Genomic DNA, 25,219 nt, shown 5'->3' with positions numbered 1-25,219 from the left:
AAATAAATATTCGTTTTTTTCTTACACTTTATTTTGTTCTCCTTTTTTTTATCATTAAATAAATATACATGTATTTTTATTTTTTTGCGTAAAAAAAAACGTATAAAAAGGGAGATCCTGAATATAAACATACATATGTGTATATATGTAAACATATCTGTCTGAAGTAAAATAATCTACCAATGTACCTAAATTATGATACGCATATTGATACAAAGTAAATGAAAATGTAAAATTATTTTTGTTTTAAATCTCTTTTTTTTATTAAACATATAATACTTCAAAATGCAGTAGGTACAAAAAATGCTTAATATCTAATTTTATATCAAGTTCCCATTAACATACATTCTTCACATCATTCAACCTATTTGACTTCATATGTTTATTATGAAAATATATAAATTTTTTCGGCGTTTTCTCAGTGGTTCCTTAAATTAGAGTCTTGTACTTGCCGTCCAACAGACTATAAAGTATCTCTACGGGTTTCGATTTTTCGTTCCTCAATTCTTTCATTTCCTCGCAGATCTGTTTGATATACTTTTTATGTCGTGGATGCCTGCACATAAAAACACACTTAAAATTCAAAACTTTATAGACAGTTAAAATTTATCATTATCAGCACATATATAATAGATTTTCTATGCACAAACTTTAGTTTCATAAATTATCATTCCATAATTCAAGAAATCCGATGACGTCTCGAATGATAATTAAGTATATAAAAGATTCCTACACAATGTTGATTGAATATGTACAAGTTCGATTACTTACTTGTCTATTACGATTTGAATACTTTCTTGAAATGTTTGTTCATCCTCGTCGATTGCTAAAAAACTGGTTATTGTTCTTACAACAGACATTTCTAAAAATACCGCAAATATCTCGACAGGTGTTTTATGCGATATTCTTTGCAAGTGAGACGATATTTGCGCTAATATGGCATTTTTGTAACTTTTCCTATTACTTCCATTCAGTTTATCCCGTTCGGATAGAATAAAATTAATATTAACGCTAACTGGATTACTTGGCGCTATCGGTATATCGTTCGTGCTCACTTTGCTCTCAGATCTATTTAATATTGGCAACGAGATTTCCGACTGTCGTTGTAAATATTCAACAATATCCGGTATAGTGTTCCATTTCTTTTCTTGATATCTGTCTCTTTCCCATGTTAACACTCTTGAAGTGCCGTTTCTTAAGAATATTATGTGACTTATAGAATTTTCTTTGCAATATTCTAGTATCTCTTCCATTATATACAGATCTAATGTTATGACTTTCAATCCCAACGACCATATTTCTCGCAACAAATTTATTTTATTTTTCATTTCTTTTTCTTTTCTCTCTTCGCTTTCTGGATTTTCTTCGTAACATACAGCAACATCAATGCCGCATTTATTATCACCCCACGAATTTTCACACGCTTCGGAGACGACAGATACCAATTTATCTAACGATATGCTAATGCCAGCACCGTGTTGCTTCGTTTCCTTACTCGCCATTCCGGTGCGTTCTAAAACTTTTCTAAATGACATCAGCATATTGTCGTATCGACCACCTGCGGCTATGACATCTTGACCTGCTCGTCGTCGTCTGTGTTTTAATTCACAAGTTATTTGATATATCACACCGCTATATTGTTGTATATTATATGTTAATAAAGGTACAACAATAATAGGCCACTGTAACGAAAATGTAAATTTTTGTATAAGTTATATACAGAAATATTAATACATATATATACATGTGTAAATATATCAAATATATTACCTTAACCCCCAAACTTTCTACATAAGATATTACAGTTTCTATATCTCTGAGACCGTCTTTGGCCAAACCAGCAGCATCTCCCTTTCTTTTTGTTATTGTCCTCAAAACACTAGTGATCTTCGTAACTGTGCTTTCAGTCTCTAGTAAATTGAAAAGCGTTTCCATAGCTTGATCCGTAAGGCATAAACTTATCAAGTGTGTTTGAACTTGAAATTTAGTTAGCTTCCCGTCACGTGCATCTTGCAGTATCGAATATATGTCCTGATATTTGTCCTTCTCCACACCACAATACATCAGCACAGCTTGCAACAACGATGTGTGATTCACGTGCACTATGAAATTATATTCCCGAATTTGTGGTAATTCGTTAAATATCTCCCACACAATGAAGATTAATTCAGCTTCTGTCATTAGGTTGTTATCAATAGGATTAATGATGTCAAAAGCGCATTCGTACAATTCCCTTGGATGAAATCCACGAGCCTGATTCGATAAAAAAGAAACTTATTCATTTGCGCGATTATATTACATATGAGATATCATATAAAGTTAGATTTGTGTTTAAAAAAAAATGCATCTGTCTGAAATATTTTGTAAATAACATTTTATCATTTTGACTTCACACACACACACACATACCTTTTTGTCTCTGAAGACACGTTCGATCGCGTATCTTCGAATGTGTGAAATATTGTTCCATATAATATATCGAGCAAAAGGAGTGCGGAGATCGTGAGGTATAGAAACAACACTACCAGCGCGTGTCATTAATTTCACGCTAGATTCCGTGAAATTCGAATGCTGAACGGATTTCGGCATTAACAACGGAGTCGCAAGATATATCCCACCGTGTTTTTGAAATATCTCAACAATTTTTTGCTTTACATTTTCTTGTAAAAATTGTTTTTTTAATGAAAGGACATTTGGAATTCCTCTAGCGGGCAAATTCATGTCATAAGTAATATCCTCGGCGGGCGTAACATCTTGCGCGAAACACGATGCCACTAAATATTTGTATGCTTTGCTTTGAGTGTTGGATAATGTGTGGCGTACCATTTCTTGCAATTCTGTTTCTTCCAATTGAGGTGGTGGCAAGTACGCGGAAGAAAGTAACTCTTGAGCAGTAGGACGTTGACTAGGATCGTGGTTCAGCAGCCAACTAAAAAAAAGTGCGGATGTGTTCAATTTCGTTATTTTGTGTAATTTATATAAATGTGGTACAATATCAATTAGATTTAATTGTTTTTACCGTAAAATATGAACTTGATGTGGCATATCTGTTTCTACTATATCAGAAGGAAAGACGATTTCTTTGGAGCGCAAATTCAATAAAATCTTTACACGCTCCATTCCTGTGGTTAACGGTTTGTATGTCATTTCGAAAAAGATGATTCCCAAGCTATAGATGTCTACTTTCTGATTATAAATCGCTTTGGCAGTTTTTGCAGAAAGTTCAGGAGCTACGTACAAGGCGGTACCGACTTGACCGGTAAGAGATCCTAATTCTTCCACATCAAAACTACATCCTAATAAATCACGAAATATGTATCAAATTAACTCTTGTTATATAATAAGAAAAATATCCACTTATTGTGTTTTTCCTCACCTTTCTCAAACTGTGACTCCTTATCAGTATCAATCGTTTGAACCAACGTTGACAATATATTGGTTGTGGCCAAACCAAAATCTCCTATCTTCACGTGATCGTTACTGTCCAAGAAAATGTTCACAGGTTTTAAGTCTCTATGTATCATACCTTGCTGATGGATATGCGCTAAACCTTCTACAATTTCTCGAAATAATCTCCAGACACGTTCCTCATCTTCATATAAACCGTTATCGATGGCGGTTCTTAATGTGCTTTTCTCACAGAATTCCATTTGTATATACATAAATTGTATTTCTTTCACCGTTACATTTTCGTTAACATTTTTGTCTTTATCAATGTTGTTATTTGAAGTGTCATCTGGTGTTTTTTCAGAACCTTGTTTTGATATACTGTCTCTTATGAATTCAATATTATCGGAAGATTCAATTCGTAACAAATTTCTGTAAAAACAAAATATAATTGGTAATAGCTTCAAATAAAATCTTCGACGTACGAAAGCGTTTGATATTAAGAAAAAAAAAAAACAATCTGTAGCCTACAAAAATGTGCAATGTTCCTCGCTATCGGAATCAGTCGATGCATCGCTGTTATCATCATCACTATCAGTCACATTTGCTTCATACGATATATTCCATTCAACTTCACGTAAAGATGGTGCAAACTTTTCTATTTCATCACTTTCATCAATTTGCTAAAAATGTTTAGAAAGTTTAAATATATATACAAAATATACACACATACAAATCTTGTGATCATAAAACTTGAAAAATTTTTTATATATCTGTGAACTCATAGAGTTCAATTATAAAAGTTATATCTTTACAGATTTTCTTTTTGTATGCGACAATATCGTCCTATATTAAATATTGTATTTACATTAACTAAATCTGCTTTATCCTGTGTAGTGGCTGTTCGCTCGGACGATGTGGTAATTGGTGTAAATTGACTATTCCTGTCCGAATCGTCTAAAGTGGCGCTTTCGATCCACGAGTTGTAATAACGCACCACATTCTCGTGATTCATTCTAGAGAGCAATTTCACCTCACGTGTGATTTTCTTATTCAATTGTTTATTTTTTGGATTTAATTTTATTCGCTTGATAGCATAAATACCGCCGTCCAATTTATTCTTCACTTTTAGAACGTCTCCAAAAGCGCCCTTTCCTAAAAATTTCAAAATCTCAAATTCATTTTGTATTCGCGACTGTCCGCCCAGATATGGCAAATGCAGTTGGACATCGCTGTCTGATTCTTCCGGCTCTAAATTCTTTTCGTTATCGTCATAGTCTGGCGTGGAAGGTGATAAACCTCGTTCTAATGGTATTTTAATAAAACAATGTTGTTGCAATTGATCCGCTGACCAACGCATTCTTTCATCATCAATGAGACATTTTGATATAAAATCTCTTAAGTGAAGCTGAAAAAATAAACATAAGTTGCGTTCATCTAAACTATAGTTTTCATCAGACTATTATGTTGTAAGAAACTCCACCTGCGAGATTGCCATCAAATCGATTTCATCTCCGGATATAATGGTTCCTTTCAACAATGAAAGCAGCAATATTCCATATCTGTATATATCTGCTTTTTTACCTCCTCTACCTTGAATAGTCGGAAAATCATGTTCAGCCTTTGCCAATGAATTCGAATAATACATATCCGATAATCTCTTATCTAAAGAGTAATCAGACAATCTTACAACACCCGTCCGGTCTATATAAACGCTGGTATCACGTAAGTCTTTGTGTACTACATTGTTCTCGTGGAGGTATCGCAACGCTTCGAGAACACCAGTCGCCAAATGTCTCAACATATCGATATCGACCGGAATGTTTTCCATCAGAAAGAATGAGCACGTAGTTCCAACCTACTTTTACAATTAAAACAAAAACAAAAAAAAATTATGAATGTAACACCATTCCTAAGACTCTGCGAAAAAGGCAACTATGTTATACAGAAAAAAAGAATGATTATATCATACCACAAATTCTTGAAGTATATAAATTACTACATTGTTGTTATTTTGTACATTATTTATATATTTCATGTTTAAATAATGTACAAGATTCGGATGATGCAATTTATATAAATGATTGAGTTCTTGTTCCAAGCTGGCAATTTGTTTCAATGCATGTTGTACATCGATGGCTTCTTGAGTAGAGTAGCATTCGTTTGCTATTGTGCATTTTAGTGTCCATTCTGTAACAGCTAGCAACTCTCCCGTGGTCATATCTACGCCGGCGTAAACCACGGAACCCTTTGCACTGTGACCCAAACATTTTCCTCGGTGAACTTGTCGTTCACCTTTATTACTGTCGAAATGAATGAGCTTGGTACCTCTGTGCTCACATAACGGGCCTTCAGAACTTTCCGACGTGCTGACACATCGACGTCTAAAACGATTTATTCCTCTCTCATGCGGAGACGATGGTATCGATCTGAAAACGCTCTCTGAGTCCGTGGCCAATCGAATTGTTTCTTTTCGATTTCGCTTCTCAGCCTTCAAAGCTTCCTGACGTTTCTGTATGGCATCTTGCAACACCTTTATAAAATATTGATAATAAAGCTTTTTAATTCGCACGAACACCATTAATGTTAAGTTTTTTTTAACAATACGTATGAATAAACTGCGCAGAAATATTAATTTAAACCTGTCTCTCTTTATCCTCTTTTATTTGCTTTTCTTGCATCTCAGATTGTATCCTTTCCTGATGTCTCGATACCATTTCTTCATAAAAACTACTATAACCCGGTTTATTATGCTCATGAAGATATTTCTGAACGTGCTGGGTTAGTTCAAAGATCATAACTTCACCTTTCAATTGTCCTGCCAATTCTTCAAGTTGTGAAGATAAAACTGCAACTTGTTCGTGAGATAAACCTCTACTATGTTGCAACTGAATTGTTGGTACTCTAAAATACATAAATTAAATCAAAACTAATAATATCCACAACATAAATTTAATAGAGAAAACAAATATACATAAAAAAAAGTATATACGCAGAACTTACTCATCAGGATATTTGTCGCCGCATATAATGTGCAAATCTACTTGTGCGTAAACTTCCGCCGGTCCAGACATACCTTTCTGAGGTGTTAAGGTGACAACAATATCCAAAGGTTGCCATTTTCTTTTGTTCTTATTCTTTCTCAAGTCACATAATTCATCGACAAAAATGGACTACGTGTATCACAAAGATGAGATATTACATCAGAAAAAAATATATAATACAAAGACGTGCATGCGGATATAAATTTTGGTAAATTTTTTGATACATGTTTATGTCAGAGCAATATTTTGCGTAAACCGCTATACCTTTAGAACTTCCAATTCATTTTGCTGACGATCTTTACACGATTCCTGAGACATCTTTGCAAAATTGCTCTCTTATTCGCTCATCTTATTCGGATCTCGGCAAAATTCTACATTCAATAAGGAAAATCTAATGTAAAACAATTTTGATGCTTACAAGCGACATGTACGTAATATGACTGAAATGTTGCGTTTCTCGGACACAAGGCTTAAAAGAATGCTGTTTGCGGCATATAACCCTATGCCTGTATACAAAATGCTACCGATGAATGATCGTCTAAAAAACACAAAAGGTTAAGATCATTTTACATTTTCTTTACCTTCATTCGCTGTACGGCTACATCGTGAGATATTTTGAGAGATATTGTTACTTAAAAAAAAAAATTAATATGCATCAAGTTTCAACTTGGTTTAAACATACTAAGTGATACTAAGTACTCTCGGCTTTCCGCACACGCTGATACAGGGTATACAAATTCAAAAATAAGGTTAGCGTATACCGCGCAAGTGCAAGCTACGCGCAAATCTCCTCCGCGCGGTTGTCGTCACGTGACCACGATGTGCGCGCGAAAGAGGGAAAAGAAGAAGCTGAAGGAAATGTGTTGGACAAGAGTTACGGTAAGTATAATAATAAATAATCAATCTCAAAATCATCTGAATCAATTGCGCGCAAATTGCTGTTTTAAAGAGACAATTAAATATATGGATGTTAATTGAAACATTTTTATTACAGCAAATGCGCTACAAAAATTTATGTATAACCTAACGTAACCATCGTGAAGTTTGCCTCCGATCACATATCGAATGAAGTTAGTTTATTATCGCGACGCATAGATACAAAAATGTCTGAAAATTCCACGGATTCTACCGTAAACGAAGAAGAAGAAGAAGAAGAAGAAGAAGAAGAACAAAGAGATCGTAATGTCAAATCGGGTAGGATAGCGAGGCGCTTGAAGGCTCTAATTTGTTGCTTCGGGCGCGAACAATCGCGCGAGGAGATTCCCGAGTACAATCCCGACGAATACGATTACATCGTCGAAAAGCTCGTCGTGAGGCGCGTGCCGATCGCGCTGTTCGCGATCCCGAACGATTTACGAAATCGGCGCGGACCGGACGCATCGGCGGCATCGCTGACGTCAAGCGTCACTTCCGCATCAGCGTCCACATCCACGTTCGGTGGAAGTAGTATTGTTGTCGCACGCGAGACGTATCTCGCGGATAAACCTTCCGACGAGGACCGAGTCTCGATTGGAAAAAAGCGGCAGGTTCGTGTGAATTTAAAAGAATTCAAGATGTCGCCGAAATATTCAACGAATATTCCAGAAAGCAAGCGATTGTGTTTCGCACCGAATATTTCTGGAGTAAGACCGTTCAGCGCGGTCTCTTCCAAGACGGCATCATCTGTGATCACCCAAGATGGTACTTTGGACAAATTCGTTCCTCGTGTATCGAATTCCAATTTCGAGAGTAAAAAACCTGGTAAGAGGCTCGAGTTCTCTTCTCAAGCGGAAGAGAACTCGAGCCATTTGCAAGGCGCATCCATCGGAAAGGTTCGGGATAATTTGATTCCCGCGCGAAACAGAAGGTACATAGTGTCGCCCTTCCGAGTGCAAAGAGGTTCCTTCGATCTCGCGAAACCGATGAGCGTCGTCGGAGACTCGAACGACAAATCGTTGACGTATGTCGAAAAATCAGTCGAGAACGAACTCTCGGAACCGATAGAGAATTCAAAAGAAGACGATCCCAGATCGAATGCAGCAATGAGATGGCGAATCACCGTCAAACACCGGCGCAAGAACGCGGATTCCGACTTGTAAATTTGTTCAAACAAGCACGAAAGAAGAGAATTTTTATAACTTCAACGATTCGCGCTATGTAATACAATGGAGATATTTAAAAAAAAAAAACAAAACTCGATAATAATAGAATCGCAAAGAGATTCAATTGTAAAATATATTTTTATGGAGAATAATTTTTTCCGAGCTGCGTAATTACAAAAGAGCGAAACTTTATATCGATGAGAACGGCAGCCTCATGTTTTTTTTGCGCCAGCCAGCTGTCCACCCGCGTCCGTACTGTGGTCTGTAGGTTTTTCCGCACCTGTGGACGTTGCCGTGGCGACGACAGTGATGTGTCGTAATGGCAGCGATCGAGATATTTTCGAGCTCCGTGACTTATAAGTATAAAAGTAAAATATATTCATGTGCCTCGACTGTTGTTTTCTTACTGATCGTGTTATCTCTGCTCACGCCGCTCCTTATAATCTACCATACCGGAGGTAATACTTTATTTTGACTTCTGCGTAAACATCTATCTAAAGCCGTGTGTGTGTGTGTGCTTTGCGATAATATTTAAGATGTGTTTGACAATTTTTTTTTAGGTTTCTTGATGAAAAATCGAATGCACGCTGAAACGCCGGACGTGCACTTTGAATACAAATATTTGTTGCTCGCCGAAGTAGATCCCTACGAGAAGCCAATCGTGTGTTCTACTTTTAAAACGTACAAGGAAAATGCGATCGAAGATCACTGCACACTAGTCAAGGTCTTTGTCTCTTACTATTTAACAAATGAAAACAATGGCATTGTAAATGACGCTATTTATTTAACGCGATCTTTGTGAGAGATAGTGCAATTATTTGAGAGTGTAGTAAGATCGTAATAATGTACGTAAATATATATTTCAAATGTTTTAATTCAGGTACTGGAGAACGATCTGAATCGCGACGGTCAAAAAGATTCGTTGAAATTTGAAGCGTACTTTTACACGAATAAACCGGTGAAATCTCTCAGACTCTTGTTGTTCTTCAATTTTCAGTTAAAGGTAAACGTTAATAGTAAATTATTATTCTGGTAAGATGTGTGAATTTTTGACTAATGAATTTGTGTATGTTTTACAGCATCTCATACAAGCAACGATAGAGTCTGTCGGTGTGTTTGATCAAGTGTTAAATCAAGAAGCTCAAGAGATACGATTCTTCGGCGATTTGGAGCTGCGGCAAAAAGGACTTTTGCGTAGCGAAGGTCTTTACGAAAACTACAACCACAGCATAGAATTGGCCGATTATTCTCTACCCGATTTGCTACTGTATACTTTCAACAGAAAATGTGAGTATATATAGTATCTGTATTTTTTTTTTTTTTTTACAAATAGAGCTCGGAAAAACTCAGGAGAAAACCCGTTTCTTAGAATTGCATCGCTTAGAATTGCGTCGTTTGTAAAGTTTCCGCACAAAAACTCTGATGTCCATTAGACGTCCGCATTTCCGTCCGCGATATCTAACGGAGATTTTTGATAAAATTTCTGTAAATTTTTGTTTTGTGTAAATCTTACGTTCGCAATGCAGAAATCAGTTCGATATTTCGAATAAAAAGAAAATTGAACAATTTGGTTTTTGCTCATCGTTTTCTTTCCCTTTCGGTGTAATTGGTCAATTATCTTTACCGGCCTATTTCCAGCATCGTACGTCTAGAACCGGTTTTAATAAAGAACCCGGATTTTTTCGAACTTCTATGCAATTTCATATGAACAGTTCGTTGAATAGTTTCAAACAAGATAATATATATTTCTTCTCGACAGTTTCAGCTAGAATTACAAACGAGCGGGTAACGTGGCGTGCTGGTTTTTCTAGTGATGAAACGGTAGCCGTTATTGGCGAATTGTTTTACGCAGAGAACTTTATTTTCTATCAGCCGAGTGTATGGGAAGAATTGAAGTGGGCGTGGATTCAATATCTATCATGTTTACTGGTGTTCGCATACGTGGCCAAGCATGTCCTGGTGTTTCTGTTCACCAACAGATATCTCAGCACGTATATTGTAAAGCCATGGATGAATAAATAGGTGGTAAATAAACAAACATCACCCACATAAGTCCACATCTTTTTTGCGCGAAGCAACTTTTAAAAAATATTTTTATATCTCTTATATATATAAAAGGTATTCTCTTTTTTTATTTGGTAAATTAAAATCGATTCTCTTTTTTTTTTATAAAGAAGCTCTTGATAAGTTATCATTTGCTAAAATATCTTGAAGTGTCGTGATATCAAATATCTTTGTTAAAATTTTCAACAGCAGTTTTAAAAAACAACATCTCTATGTTCTTAACACGTGTTTACGCTATCGGTCGCGATATCGGCGTATGTAAATTGGATCGATAAAAAGGAATCGACCACTTCCGACAAGTAGCGCTAGTATCGCCACTGACGTCGACAACAACAACCCTTTCGCTTTTTTGCGGCTTGCGATTGGTGGTTTATCAAGGGTGGAGACTGCGCTATGTCCGATGGACATTTCTTCGTAGTTGTTACGTGTAGACACCACGCATCTATGGAGTGCGTGCGTAGCTGTGCGCTACTCTTACCAGTTTATAAGAAGTAGGAAGGATACAAAACTGACTCACGTTGAAATGAGTGAGTATATTAACTACGTAAGATCGCGAATAGATAGATCTTACTATGATAATTCAATGCTCGTTCTAAAACTTCTGAGAAAAATCAACATTCTTTCAGTGAGTGTTTGTTGTTTTCTCTCTCATAAGTAGTAAAATGTTTTTAACACAGAATAGTGAAACTCAACGTCTCAGACCGATTTTATTATGTCTACGAAGTCGAAGGAAAAAGTCCTGACGGCTATCAGGAAGGTTTTCCGATCTTCCGATAAGATCGCGGATCAGGAGGGAGCTAGCACTTCGACAAGCTCGCCGTCAAGGAAATTCCTGAATTGTCACCACTCGGATACCGTCTCCCCGGCGGACGCTCCGATATTAGAGAATCCGGATTCTCTTCATGTCGATCGTACTTGTTTCTTCAAGAAGAAGTCCATGAAGGTACGTAGAATTTTCGTTTGGTTCGATGAGAAAAAAGAAGGTTGTCAAAGAATAAACTTGGAAGAGGAGCAAATGCTATCGCGACGTATGCTTCTTCGGTGTTCCGATAATTTCTTCACACGGACACGCTTTGTACGAATAAAATAGAGCTTCCATATTCTGGCATAATCTTCTCTAATTATTCTCGGGCTTTGGATTTTTGGGATAGCCTGAAAATCTCAAGCCAGACTTACATACGCAGGACAAAAAGGAGTGCAAGCCCACTTTTGACAAAGATGTTGGATTGCGTCGATTGATGAAAGAGTTCAATAGGATACAAAAGGCACAACAAAAAGGCGAGTTAGCCTTCACAGCGGAACTTGTCAACGATAACGTTTTCGAGTGGATGATCCGACTGCACAAGATTGATCCGGACAGTATACTCGCAGCCGACATGCGCGCATTAAAAATACCTCACATATTGCTACACATGACCTTCCCGAAGGAGTTTCCGTTTGCACCGCCCTTTATGAGAGTAATCTCACCGAGGATTGAGCTAGGTTTCATAATGAGCGGCGGCGCTATCTGTATGGAACTTCTCACGCCGAAAGGATGGTGCTGTGCGTACAGCGTCGAGTCAGTAATTATGCAGTTTGCGGCTACCGTTGTACAGGGACTAGTAAGTATTGTTTAGCTATTATTATTATCTTTTGCTTGTGAACTTCTCTAGTTTCGATTTTGCTTACACAAAAACTTTTATCTTAATAACAGGCACGAGTAGCGAGAAAATCGGATCCGGCTAAGGAGTACAATCGGCAAGTGGCCGAAGAAACGTTCAAGAAACTGGTGAAAACACATGAAAGAGTTGGCTGGGGACCGTATCCCAAAAAAGGCTGATTACAGAATATTTTATCATCCAGAGTTGGAAAAAGTCTATATTTTTTGTATGAAAGGCGCACAAACTATAATTCTACTTTTCCGGACAAAAATTTCCTTATTTCACCAAGGAAACTGAAGTGTGATTTTGTTGTCGCATATAAGCAATAAGAATGCGCGAGTATGACGGAGCCAGAAAGAAAGGATATCGGACTCGTCGAGTGAACAAATCTGTCGTGAAGGTTTTTTTTATTTTCACATAGTTTTAATATCTTTTGTAATAAATATATGTATGGAGGGAAAAAAAGAAACTTTCGAGAATTTTAAACATTTTGATGCAATATTTATCATTTTACCGTGAGAAACTGAAGTATAAAAATACTATCATGCCAAAGAGATATAATCTCGAAACTTTCTTAAGTCTCTGCTATGTTAAATTAGTTAGTAAGAACAAAAAAAAGTATATAAACTGTTACATTTTTCTTTCAATATATATTCATATCTCCGGGCTATTATTAATCAATAAAAGTTTTTAAGATTTACTTTTTAGATATCGAAAGCTCATAACAGAGTATCTTAATTTATTGGCCTGGAAGATTAAATGAAAAAGAAATTTAAAGAGACAAAAAAAGAGATTGCTCAAATATATATCAAATTGTATTATATACATAACAAAAGACCTGGTGAAATATGTAAACATAAATAACGAAAATAAAAGCAAGAATTTTTTTGTTTTTTTTTTGTTTTATTGCATCTCAAACTTTAATGTCAGTTACATTGACAGTTTAAAGAAATATCTAAATTAAGAATTTTTTTCAGCGGAAATGAAAGTCTCCATTATAAGCTTTTATGATAATTGACTATTTTTTTTTAGACCTGACTGTTGAACGTATTATATATATACTTTCCGATGTTTTTTAACTGATTAATCGCAAACGTGTTTTATATAGTCGTATTGGACGTCTATACTTGTACGTGCCAAATAAATACAATCGGTATCTCTGATGTCTGTTCACAAAAGATTACAAATTGATGTTTAAACACTTCATCATCATTCGAATGTTACGAAGGTTTTACATTACCGAGAGTTTTTCAATTAAATGGTTGAAGAATATCGAAATAACGTTCGGTTTTATGAGATTGAGCCGAAAAAAAGCCTCGTAATTTATAATTGGTATTGCTGATTGTAACCGAGAAGTCGTCTACAAATATTCGAGTACAAGATTTCCCAAAGTACAGGTGAGAGAAATGACAATTACAAATAAAATATGTACATATTCATGTGAATAATTGTGATTTAGTCTTGGTTTTTTTTTTACGCATATTAATAGTACTTCTGGCCTATTTATTGTACAGTTACAAAAGTTCACACACACGAATGTTTTCTTTTTTTTTTGTTTTTTTTTGTTTTACAAATACAATCACATGCTACATTTAGGAATGCAGAATAACGAAAAGGCGCTTTATCTTTCTTATTTCCGCTTGTACAATTAATTACACGTTACATTATATGATTAAAAATGACTCTTAGCGCCATTTTGTCAAATCTGTTGACTTGAATTGTGAATAAAGTTGCTATTTACAAATTTCGTATTATGTCTGTATAAAATTCTTCTGAAAAATGGCCAATTTTTACAATCTCCGATTAATATAATCGATTGATCATTCTGTTATAATAATGCTTGAGATAATTATGTATTTTGTTTTTTTTTTTTTTTTTTTTTTTTTTACAATAGTTTGACCTGTTTTCAGAAAGTATTTGCATACAAGGCACATTATATTTATTAGTTCTCATTCAAATCTAATAATTTTCTACATCGGTGCTTGAGCATTATGACGCACAGCCAATCAGATATTATACGTGCAATATAGTCTGTATCAAAAACGATATATCTAATTTAAATTAAAAAATTGAAATTTTGTCACCAAAAAGAAAAATATTTAAATTAATAATTAAAAGAACGAGAAGAAAAATATTTAAATAGTTTTAAGGAGCAATGTGATACGAAGAAGATATATATCTAGAAATTTTGTGTAAAATAAAAAAATATCTAATTATATATTTAATTAAGACACTTAGAAGATTTCCTCATATAACAAATTGACTGCCACGCAAGCTGCAACTAACATAAAGTCAATATTTCGTAGATTACTGACTTACTCGCAGATACATTTTCTGATGCTAAGAATCGGGAGTTGTTGTGCATAATTTTTATGTAACAAAAAATGTCTGTTTTTATAAATCTGTTTTTTTATAAATATTGCCACAATAGCTTGCGTGAGAGAAAAGATCTTTTTGTTCAAAATGCATATAAATTTATCAGAAAATAGCGATAAATCAAGATTGAATAGAATTCATTTGATTCAACAATAAAAGCGATTAAAAAATAACAGTTAATTAACAATGAAGCAAGTTTTCATGGCAGTCAATATGTTAAATAATTACAGATTTTGTATATGTCTTTTTTATATATACATACATATTAATACGGATTATATTTACGCGTCTAATGTATAACATTTAAATTATACTCCGCTATATATGTACAACTTTACCGCGATCGAAAGTATAATATAACTTCGATTTGGATGTTATTGTGGATATACACGATCAAAATAATTATATGTGAAGATAAATAAAAAACAAAACGTTATAATTGACATTTTTAAATATGATTTGTTAGTAAAATTTGTTAATTCAATTATCATTTTTATACTTTTTAGTTATTATAATCCGATGATAATATATCTGTTCAGATTAACAGGATATTGTTTCTTTGAAATTCTATGTGAGAGAAACGCATCGTTTGAATATCATTCGAGGCACTCAAATACAAATTTGTTAAGACTACAGCAATAAAGCGCCAAACAAAGGCACAAAGCGATAAGACAATAAATAGTTAATATCTCTCTCTATATATGTATATATGTATACGTATAAAAATTCATTCGTCATATACAATATATATATATTTCTATAAAAATGGTCGTTGGCGACAGTGTTGTATCGTTTGCGAACGTATTGTCGTTTAATATTTACGTAATCAAGCGATCATTTAATAGACGACAATGTTCGACGTAATTGACACTTTATAATCACGAAAGTGAAATGTAAAGTTGACTATCTAATGAAAGTATTTCACAGTTCGGTAATAATGTATACTTTTTTTTTTATAACAACATCGATGTTCGCGCACCCTATTCGGTTTTATCTTCTTTCACACACATAAACAGTTTAGCGCACATCATGTTAAAATTATCTGCAAAATGACATGTTTGTTATGTTATTGATATATTGATTACATAAACGCAGACTTAAGATACGGAATATGACGAGTTTTTTAAGCTTTGCATACTTACGGGATCCATTAACGAGCCACGAGGGCTTCCCTTGCCAATCGATGAAGATGAAGTACACAGGAATGCCAGACAAAATTATGCCTATTCCTACGCCCACTTCCCACGGTGACACGTAACACGGGAAGGTAACAAGAAACGCGCAGATCACGAAGAAAATAACTGGTAGAATTATAGGAACCTAAGAAAACCCGAAAAATTTACGTAAAAGGTGAAGCTTCAATCATTAGATAGATTAAACGAAAGATATTGTGCAGAGATTGTTTCAAATAAGTTTTTTCGAAAATTGTAGCAGAATGTCATGTACATACTTTTATGGGACGATGAAGAAGAGGCTTTTTGTAACGCAGCCACAGAAGACCGGTCACGGAGAGTGTGGTAAATACAGCCTCAACGAAGCTGACATAATTTATCAGCACGTAGACATCCTTTATGACGAGAAGCACCAGGGTGATAATGCACTAGAAACGGAAATTGTAGTTTAACGCTCGGAATTGGAGTCCGACCACAAGAATAGAAAAATTGCTTCTCGCGCTTACTTTTAAAATCGATCGGTAACAATTCAAATTGTTACGTAAGTTTTGCCACTTTCAAAATGTCAGTGTCCTTAGATTACCAGAGAACTGAGCAAAATTTAAAGAAGGAATGTTTTTTTTTTTTTTTTTTTTTTTTATACTATTTTTTAATACTTTTTTTATTTCTTGCGTGGGCTGCCACACATAAAGTTCAAATGAAATACTATTTTAAATAGAAAACAAAATTTCCACAGATAAAACAATTTAATAGTTTAATCTTAANAGAATAGAAAAATTGCTTCTCGCGCTTACTTTTAAAATCGATCGGTAACAATTCAAATTGTTACGTAAGTTTTGCCACTTTCAAAATGTCAGTGTGTTAACGTAAACATATTAGTACGTTTAGAGAGAAAAAGCCAGTTTTTTTTTTTTTTTTTTTTTTTTAATACTATTTTTTAATACTATTTTTAAATAATGCGTGGGCTGCCACACATAAAGTTCAAATGAAATACTATTTTAAATAGAAAACAAAATTTCCACAGATAAAACAATTTAATAGTTTAATCTTAATAGTTCGCGGCATAAAACAAAAATATTAGAGATAAGTTTTAAAACAGATTAGATAAATAAAAATATTAGACAGGTTTGAAGTTTTAAAAAAGTATTAGATAAGTTTTTGTATCGAGCCTTTTTGAGTTTAGTTATCAAAAGTCTGCTTATCAAAGGTCATTTCGAATTCGCTGTCTTAAAAACTTCGTGTAAAAAGTTGTAAATGATCGATGGGTTGTAAATGACTGATGATCAATGTCTTAGATATGCAATTATTAGCCACACAAAAATCGACAGAAACCTCATTAGTCGTTTATTAGTTTATTAGTCGTTTATCGCACGAAGATATAGACATCTAATGAGGTTTTGGTTTTGTGTGAGTTACTTATATATATCTTTATTAAAAAACGAGATAGTGTTAACAACGAAATTACATACGCGTGACGACGAAACACGACTTTGAGACGCGGTCAGCGTCTTCTTAAAGGAATAGAAAGCATGAGACTTCCGTTTGTCGACTGTTAAAGAGGCATAGTCACAAAACGACATGAAAGGATCAATTTATCGCTTTCAATTAACGAATCACAGAGTCAAAATGTCGAGCGTTATATGTAAGTCCGAGTGTGCCACTCGGAGTTGGCTTCGTTTATTTTATTAAGACGGATTTAATGTAATTTTTGCGCGATCTAATTTATGTACGTTAATTAATTTGATTCCCAGTAATTGGACAAAATTATCACAATATCGCGCGCAACGTACAGATTGTTTTAACGGAGTTAGTAAATTGGTCACATTTCTTTTATTTTGCTTGCAGTAGTTTCTTGTAAAAAAAAATCATATGAAATTTTATATTATTGTCTATATAAAGTCGCGCAAATATTCGAAAAGTTTAAGAAGAAATGAACTTGTTGAACTCTACGATATTATCATTATATCATGTGACTCAATTCTAGTTTGTAAAATATCATTATACAATGTGTTTTCTGAGATATATATTATAGTAATCAATATCACGATCTATTTCCTTTAGTTGTTTAAATAAGTGATTGAAGTGGTACAAAGAGGAGAGATAAGAAGTTTATCGATAAATTGATAGTTAAATTTTTTAAAACGAGGTAGTTTTATACGAACGGAACGTTCCAAAATTATTGAAAAATATTTCAATGATTCTTTGGAACACATTTCGAAATAAAATTTCGAATACAAAAATAGAATATCGCTATAAAAAAAAAAAAAAATAGTAATGTTTGAATTATAAGCAATTATAAAGAAGATCATGAATTGTAGAGCGCAAAATTTTAGCTTCGAAATGTACTTACGAGGAAGATGAGAGATGGCATAGGCGTCAAGTTGCGAACGTTAATTAGAGCAATGGCAGTTGGAAGGTGTCCGTTTCGGGCACCGACGAAGAATAGCCTAGACGATGCGAAGATCGCGCCGTTCAATGCTCCGAATGTCGAACACGCCACGAAGAACGGTATGATCCACGACATAACGCCCAGTAACTTATCGCCGAAGGTCTAGAAAGGAAATTCCTTTTTAATGTCAGACTATCGCGCAGATAGAGAGTGTCAACTATTATTAACGTATAAAAACTCACAACGGCAACGGCATTCGATGCGAGTATCTCATCCTGTCTGAGTACGACGAAATAAGCGACGTTCGCAAAAACGTAGATCAATGTTACCAGTGGCAACGATATGCAAATCGCTCTAGGAAGATTTCTGTAAAACAAAAAGTTGAGAACACATTTTCATCAAATTTCATATTTCAATTAGAAAATTGCAACTAAGATCTAAATGCTCGCGAAAAGTTTGCAATTACTTGTACGGCTCTTTGAGTTCCTCCGTCACGAAGTTGAGATAATTCCAGCCCGAATAACTAAACAGTCCGGAATAAATTGCTAAGGCGATATAACCGGGCTGGGTGTTGGTGCCGGCCATCGGATGTTGAAAGTTCTCCGTGTGACCCATGCAGAGCCACACTAAACCGGCCACCATGATGATCACCAGAGCGAAGATCTTGGTACCGGTGAAAATGTCCTGTACCCTAGTCGCCCATTTGACGTTGGAACAGTTGATGTAGGTCAACAGACCTACGAGAGCAGCGGGACAAAAACATTATTGCCGCGTTGTAATTTAATAAACGCAAATAATAATTTAACTTTTTTATTATTTTTTCTTTTCCGATTTGCTTGTGTATCCGATGATTATCTAATGTTTATCTAATGTTAGAAGAAATAATGTTTTCTCGGGGGTTTTACAACGGAAAAAAGAAATAAATTTATATCTTACATGTGATTACAGCGGCCAGAAGTCGCACCGCTTCGTATGGTGGTTCGCATCCTGGCCAAGCGGGTTGCAGAATATACTGCGCAAACGTGAGTGCCGTAATTGCGTTTCCTGTTGGCACCAGGACAAACAGTGCCACCCATAGATAGAGAAATGCTAGTAATGGTCCAAAGGCGTCGCTGATATATGCGTAGTCGCCACCAGATTTTGGAATCATCGTACCTGCACAAACGCAAGAAGGTATCATTTAAATTTTTTTCTTTCCGCAGAAACACATTTCGTATTTAATTAGCAATTAACTGCTGCTGCATTTTACTTTCAATGTGCAAAATTAGAAAATATAGTGTAGTAAATAAGTAACAGATATTATTGAACTATATATATTACTAATATTGATACAATATATTTATATTGTTTTTATTTGAGAAACTATTTAATGTTACTTGTGTTAATACAAAAATATTAGAAGCGTTTTGAGCGCATTTACCAGAAAGCAAAGAAATGCTTGATTTGATAAAAACGAGTATATAAATCGATAAGTCTTTACAATCAGATAATCTCGTATACTTAATCAGTTTCTATATGAACTGTTTGTGTGTTCTACTTGTTCTCTTGTTATAAAAACAGCTACGATATATTGATTTCACTTCCTTTCTAATTGTGTCGAACGTACATATATCCTTGTAATTTCTGAATTTGTACTTGGCGCTTTTTTGCTCGACCAAGTTTTTGCATAATTATATCAACGGCTATCTAATTATCTTGTTAACTCACGGAATGCGGAATAAAAACAAGTATCAATTACAATTTTGCAATCTAATCGATCAGAATCAATTTATTGTGTAACAATAATCAACGAGATAGATTTGAAAAAAAGTGGAAAGTTCAAAATCCGATAGCTTTCTCTACGCGTGAATTGATAAATCTACTATAGCATTCATATTATTTAAAAATAAAAATAAATTTTAATTAAATAACAGGCACAACAATTGTGTAATAAGACACACGCGGAGTTGTTTTGAAATAAAAAGGTTTATAATATAAATATAACAGTTTATAATATAAATAATTATAAACTGTGAGAATAATAAAGATAAAATATCGATGTTAAAAAAATATTTGCAGAGACGAAAAGCGAAGTTTGATAATGATTAAAAAAAACTGATTTTACTTTTTTCAGACATTATTGATAATTATATCATTGTTTGATATACTTTCTTGATGCAAAAAACTTTTCATAACCGAATTTCGATATCTGAGCCACTTTATGTAATATTGTTAATGTAAAATACGGAAATGATTATTATAAAAATATATTGTGTGTTACACAAAATGTGCCAAGTTTTTTATATTTAAATAATTAAATAATTTAAAATCTTTGTAATTTTATAATTGAAATCACATCTCTTTTTTCTTTATATTTCATAAAGTTTCCAGATGGAGTAATTTAACAAAACAATTTCAAATGAAATAGAAATAGATCTGTACTTAATTCATCTGTAGTTTTATTATTCATTACTTCTATTCATTATTTCTATTTATATCGATGTTTATTATTTATAAAAATATATCAACATTTTATAAAATTGAAATTTCTAAACGATATTGTTAACTCAATTTAAACTCTCGTTTAGATTTCTAAACTTGCTTCTGAGGTCATTGATGCCAATATAAACACGTAGGCAGCAAGATATCGCATGAAACTACAAGATCGTAATAACATATAGCTGTATTGATAAGAGCTGAATACAATACTGTTCTGTTTCCAATAGTTTGCGATTCTAGAGTATAATTACAAGAATCTGAAAAACTTTGCATATATTTTCGTTCATATTTAAATCTTTTTATGTCAAATTACAAATTATAAAACAAGCATAAAATTATAATTGTTTATTTACAATTCGGTGTTTCGATGTCACACATTTTATATGAAAATTGATTAATTACAGATTGAATTGTGTGCGACTAAATAAAATTGCAGGGTCTGTCAGAAAAACCTGCGTAATTTCGAGACTAAAAAAGGAATATTCTAGGATTAGATAGAAAGAAGAATATAAAAACTCAGATAAAAGTACTTGAAAATATGTCAAATAGTGAAAAATATGTCAAATAAACAATAAATATTTTACAAAGTCTGGAAACATTTGAGATTTCAATTTATACATAAAATAAAAAAGTGAAGGCATGTAATTGCAAAAACGAAAGTACAAATTTGAAATATATTTTATGCATTTTTCTAAGAAAATAAATATATATTATATATATAATTTTATATATAGTATTAAAACATTGCAGATGTTGCGTTAGGCGTCAGAACGCATTGAATCAGCCCTGACTCCACATGTCAAGCGCGCCAATTTAAAGCAGAGAGTTCACGGCAGGAGTAACCGTACACGAAATTTTGTCACTCAACTCACCTAACTCGGCATAACATAGTGCTCCGATAAGCGACAGGATTCCGGAGAAGATCCAGACAATGAGGGCCTGGCCAACGCTGCCGCTGTTCACTAGCACACCTTTAGGCGACACAAAAATTCCAGCGCCGACAATGATGCCGACGATGATCGCCACACCGTTCCACAAGCCAAGTTCCTTTTTCAATTTAACACCTTCACTACCGGATCCCGCGGCACTCGGCTGCTGAACCGTCTTCTCCATCGGCGCGACTACGTCCGGCATTCTTTTGCACGTGTACGTGTTGCAGATTTAATTATTATTCGATAGTGACACGCGTTTCTATTATCACAAGTCGTATTTCCACTCGACCATCTGATGTAATCGACCGGCGTATTGTGTTGACATAACAAACGTATATGTATATATGTTACGTCCACGTGGGTGGATAAGACAGAAGCGGCGATACGCGATAAAAAAGAAGAATGAGTAATGAAAGAAAAAAGAAAACGAAAAATATCGCACTATCGTAAACGGAAATATTTTTGCAACGGGTGCACGTGCGCAATTGCAGCGGCGTCCGTGGTAACGATGGAAATGGATGAAGACCGAACAGCCGGTCGTCCGCTCTTTTAACTGTGCTGTTCTCCTCTTTGCGCTCGCGCCAGTATACACGCCGCTGTCACCACCACCTTCTACCCTTTACTTCGATGTGATTCGTTCACCGGCGACTTGCGCGTCCAATGGCGTGGACACGTTTGTTCCAAAAAAGATTCTGCCGGCATCGACTCGAAAAATCTCGCGAACGCTAATATTCCGACCGCGTTAAAGCGATGGATTCGCAGCACTGTCTTCTTCGTTGCACGTTTACCGATACAAATATTTAAAACCGCGATCAAACGATCGCAAAACTCGCTAATGCGAATTTCTGCTCCGCCTCAATCTCATTTCTTCCGTACGATCTTTTTGTAACGGCACTTGTGCGCGATAAAATCAAGTCCAATCGCTTTAAAGCGGTACGATTCGATGACTTTTTGCAGAAATTGCATCAACAATAATTTGACACGATTTTACACTCTGCTACTTCGATCAATGTACATTAACAGTTGTGTCTCCACGTACATTTACGCACAAATGTTGCGCAAACAATTTGTAACATCTTTTTTGCAGTTTTTATCGCGACGCACTTTTCGTTTCGACGCCACTGCTTTCACCTAAGACTTACGGGTTCCAAACCCGTGTTGCATCATGAACTCCTCGTGTCTATATCGAAAAGCAGAAACACGTACACCTGCAAAGAAGATAACGTATTCTTTTGGAACGTGTAAATAAAAGTGATATTCTTAACAAACACAGACTGAAATTTTAAGAAAAGAAAAAAAAATTCGCAGTTAATTAAACTTCTTAAAATATCCTATTAAGGTACACAATCAACAACTTAATTTGCTTTGATTTATCGTCGATATCTTCATTTTTCTGTCGGCGAACTTGACGATTTTAATACCGTCACGCTCACGTTATCAAAGCTCGAAATGTAGTCGAGTTATCACGCGATGCATTGCATGTACACATGTACATATGTTCTCGAGCGCCGCACAAAAAATTTCCTACTGCCAAAACGCACACAGAGAAAAAAGTAATAAAAATTTTATTGCGATTTAAAACACTTTTTCCTCCGTAACAAAATCTGTCAGAAAAAAAAAACAATTGCAAATTAACAATTACGGAGTAACGATAATCGATATTTCAGAAGGGTAACATTTTATCGCATATTTTTCTTTTGAACAGATTGCAAAAATCACACATTAATAAAAAACACAATTTTAGCGAAACATAAAATCGTGATTAAAACCTGGCATAAACACACGTACTTGTGTGAAATGATTTCCATCATATTTCTGTTTGTTTTCTCTCATTCCTTTTTTTACAAAAAAAAAAAAAGCAATTTGCATATAATGTTTCATACAAGTGTTTTACATCGGAGTCACTTCGACGATTCTTTGGCGTTTTTTTTTTTGTCACAACAAATTTGTTAATCAGCGTTCGCGATCGCGGAATTATTCGCGCTGCTGATTTCGGTTCGCGCGCAAAAACAGAGCCGGCGAATCTCGGCGCGCAGCATCTCGCGACGATCGTCGATATCAGTGACGAGTCGCGCGGCGCGTGCCGCCGCGCGAACGGATGATCATGTCTTCTCGTGGGAAAGCATGATTCGCGCGATGCGTGTGCGTTACCGGAGCTGGCGATACTAAAACCGCGTCACACGTCCGAGCGAGCCCTTGCTCTCTCGGGGAGCACGCATCACTCTCCGCATTGGCGCATATAGCGATTGCAAAAAGAAGGGTCACGCCGAACACTACTCTTCAAGAGTCGAAGACACTCTTGACATAAAAATCGTAGTAGCGTATTTTTGAAAAATTTTTGTTTTATCCTCGAGAAAGAAAAATCTGCTCTGCTCGGAGTCATTGCGCAAAGCATCGCGTAAAAAAATAATGTTCGCAAAAACTATAAAGCTAGAAGATAAGAAGTGGACGTGTGGAAACTATTTGCATGTGCGCACGCATACTGTAAATGTAGTCAATTAAAGATACTTACTTTTTTTTTTTTTTTTTAATTGCGCAGAGCGTCGTTGAGCAATTGCCGCACTTGATGACAATAATAATACAATATGTATTCAACATATGTTAATGTATTCTCCAGCTTGGAGTAACGTTCTACGCCAATGACGACGCACGTCCGTTTCGTCAGTGTCGCACAACCTTCTTTGTCATTATCATCACATTATCATCTTGTCGACCCATTAGAATTACGCGAAGTAGCGTGCAAGTGTTGCTGAAATACGAACAAATTGTGGCAACGAATGAACCAGTTATTACGGTACGTTTCGTCGTATCTTTTGTCGACGCTAGTGCGTAAAGTTTTTTAATATCTATTTACACGAAGATGATGCATAAAATTTCCTCCCCCATTCATTTGATTCACATAGTTTCTGCAGCAATTAGTCTTTTCACTTTGCGTGTGTTATTCAGTTTCCTCGAAGAAATCGATTATTTTTTTAAATCAATGAAATATTTGGCGAGTGCAGAGAACTTCTGGGATTTGTTTTGCCTTTTTTTTTTTAGAAGACCATACGATGATATGAGATTGAGATTTCGCTAATTTGCTTACCATACCCGAAGAAATTCGTCGTTTGAGCGTCACTGCGTGTGATAGGCTTCCGCCGCGCGTGTTTTTCCCCTTTCTAATCCTCGCTGTAGATTACCGTGGTCATATTAAAATAAATTTTTGACGCCGTCCCGCGCGAGATGCACATTGATCATCAGCGAAAAAGTATCTCGATAAAAAAAAATCACAATCATTTATTTCTTTTCAAAAATTAGTCGTAATCAGCAGAACGCGCGTGCTGTGTATTTCCACAACTCATTTTCTTTATCAACGCATCGAAGCATTTGAATTTCAAGTATCATAAATTGCCACCGCGTGGCAACAACATATCATTTCTAACAAAGAGAAGACGTCATAATTAATAGTGGTAATTATTTGTACACGGAAGAGAGGTCGTACAAATAGTGCTCAATTGATATCTTCGAGTACAGCGCTATGATATATCGTTGGTAAACAGTATATAAATTAAGAATAAGCGACATCGGAGTGCGTCTATTTTATCAGTTACTCACAATTTACATAATTATTTCCTACATGTAATTTATCATTTGATATCTCGCAGTTTATATATATA

General features: G+C 34.9%; 4 protein-coding genes across 12 annotated transcripts; 2 read left to right on the top strand and 2 right to left on the bottom strand.

The window, feature by feature from the left end:
- Nucleotides 1-126: 126 nt before the first annotated feature.
- Nucleotides 127-7,187, bottom strand: LOC109854435 (eIF-2-alpha kinase GCN2). 2 transcript variants are annotated; one of them, XM_020427516.1, is made up of 14 exons: nucleotides 7,114-7,187; nucleotides 6,696-6,969; nucleotides 6,391-6,560; nucleotides 6,030-6,291; nucleotides 5,360-5,920; nucleotides 4,871-5,245; nucleotides 4,256-4,795; nucleotides 3,919-4,070; nucleotides 3,377-3,819; nucleotides 3,020-3,296; nucleotides 2,410-2,929; nucleotides 1,771-2,253; nucleotides 772-1,682; nucleotides 127-556 (listed from the first exon to the last, which is right to left on the bottom strand). In XM_020427516.1, the coding sequence occupies exons 2-14, from the start codon at nucleotides 6,747-6,749 to the stop codon at nucleotides 430-432; spliced, it is 4,875 nt and encodes a 1,624-aa protein (XP_020283105.1). In that variant the 5' UTR covers nucleotides 6,750-6,969; nucleotides 7,114-7,187; the 3' UTR covers nucleotides 127-429. The 2 variants fall into 2 exon arrangements, with proteins under 2 accessions (XP_020283105.1, XP_020283104.1); XM_020427515.1 differs by having other exon boundaries at nucleotides 6,696-6,802; nucleotides 7,013-7,160.
- Nucleotides 7,188-7,209: 22 nt separating this feature from the next.
- Nucleotides 7,210-10,942, top strand: LOC109854438 (transmembrane protein 231-like). 4 transcript variants are annotated; one of them, XR_002250217.1, is made up of 7 exons: nucleotides 7,210-7,310; nucleotides 7,426-8,970; nucleotides 9,073-9,236; nucleotides 9,393-9,515; nucleotides 9,592-9,799; nucleotides 10,272-10,630; nucleotides 10,766-10,841. XR_002250217.1 is itself a non-coding variant. In XM_020427524.1 (7 exons), the coding sequence occupies exons 2-6, from the start codon at nucleotides 8,832-8,834 to the stop codon at nucleotides 10,532-10,534; spliced, it is 897 nt and encodes a 298-aa protein (XP_020283113.1). In that variant the 5' UTR covers nucleotides 7,210-7,310; nucleotides 7,426-8,831; the 3' UTR covers nucleotides 10,535-10,537; nucleotides 10,856-10,942. The 4 variants fall into 4 exon arrangements, 3 of the variants coding, with proteins under 3 accessions (XP_020283113.1, XP_020283112.1, XP_020283111.1); XM_020427524.1 differs by lacking the exon at nucleotides 10,766-10,841 and adding an exon at nucleotides 10,856-10,942 and having other exon boundaries at nucleotides 10,272-10,537; XM_020427523.1 differs by having other exon boundaries at nucleotides 10,272-10,537; nucleotides 10,766-10,854.
- A 70-nt stretch (nucleotides 10,943-11,012) lies between these two features.
- Nucleotides 11,013-12,686, top strand: LOC109854439 (ubiquitin-conjugating enzyme E2Q-like protein CG4502). Of its 2 annotated transcripts, none has more exons than XM_020427526.1 (4): nucleotides 11,013-11,103; nucleotides 11,254-11,519; nucleotides 11,761-12,177; nucleotides 12,270-12,686. In XM_020427526.1, the coding sequence occupies exons 2-4, from the start codon at nucleotides 11,289-11,291 to the stop codon at nucleotides 12,393-12,395; spliced, it is 774 nt and encodes a 257-aa protein (XP_020283115.1). In that variant the 5' UTR covers nucleotides 11,013-11,103; nucleotides 11,254-11,288; the 3' UTR covers nucleotides 12,396-12,686. The 2 variants fall into 2 exon arrangements, with proteins under 2 accessions (XP_020283115.1, XP_020283114.1); XM_020427525.1 differs by having other exon boundaries at nucleotides 11,728-12,177.
- A 1,391-nt stretch (nucleotides 12,687-14,077) lies between these two features.
- Nucleotides 14,078-24,846, bottom strand: LOC109854437 (large neutral amino acids transporter small subunit 2). Of its 4 annotated transcripts, none has more exons than XM_020427520.1 (9): nucleotides 24,649-24,846; nucleotides 21,504-22,771; nucleotides 19,090-19,308; nucleotides 18,620-18,890; nucleotides 18,396-18,519; nucleotides 18,115-18,315; nucleotides 16,043-16,192; nucleotides 15,735-15,912; nucleotides 14,078-15,634 (listed from the first exon to the last, which is right to left on the bottom strand). In XM_020427520.1, the coding sequence occupies exons 2-9, from the start codon at nucleotides 21,763-21,765 to the stop codon at nucleotides 15,573-15,575; spliced, it is 1,467 nt and encodes a 488-aa protein (XP_020283109.1). In that variant the 5' UTR covers nucleotides 21,766-22,771; nucleotides 24,649-24,846; the 3' UTR covers nucleotides 14,078-15,572. The 4 variants fall into 4 exon arrangements, with proteins under 4 accessions (XP_020283109.1, XP_020283106.1, XP_020283108.1 ...); XM_020427517.1 differs by lacking the exon at nucleotides 24,649-24,846 and adding an exon at nucleotides 23,352-23,635; XM_020427519.1 differs by lacking the exon at nucleotides 24,649-24,846 and adding an exon at nucleotides 23,447-23,635.
- Between the last annotated feature and the right edge of the window lie 373 nt (nucleotides 24,847-25,219).

The sequence above is a fragment of the Pseudomyrmex gracilis genome, unplaced genomic scaffold, assembly GCF_002006095.1.
Source record: "Pseudomyrmex gracilis isolate BER0280 unplaced genomic scaffold, ASM200609v1 scaffold_65, whole genome shotgun sequence".
Classification (NCBI taxonomy): Eukaryota; Metazoa; Arthropoda; class Insecta; order Hymenoptera; family Formicidae; genus Pseudomyrmex; species Pseudomyrmex gracilis.
Note: the sequence above shows the minus strand (reverse complement) of the source record. Positions and strands in the feature narration are given on the sequence as shown.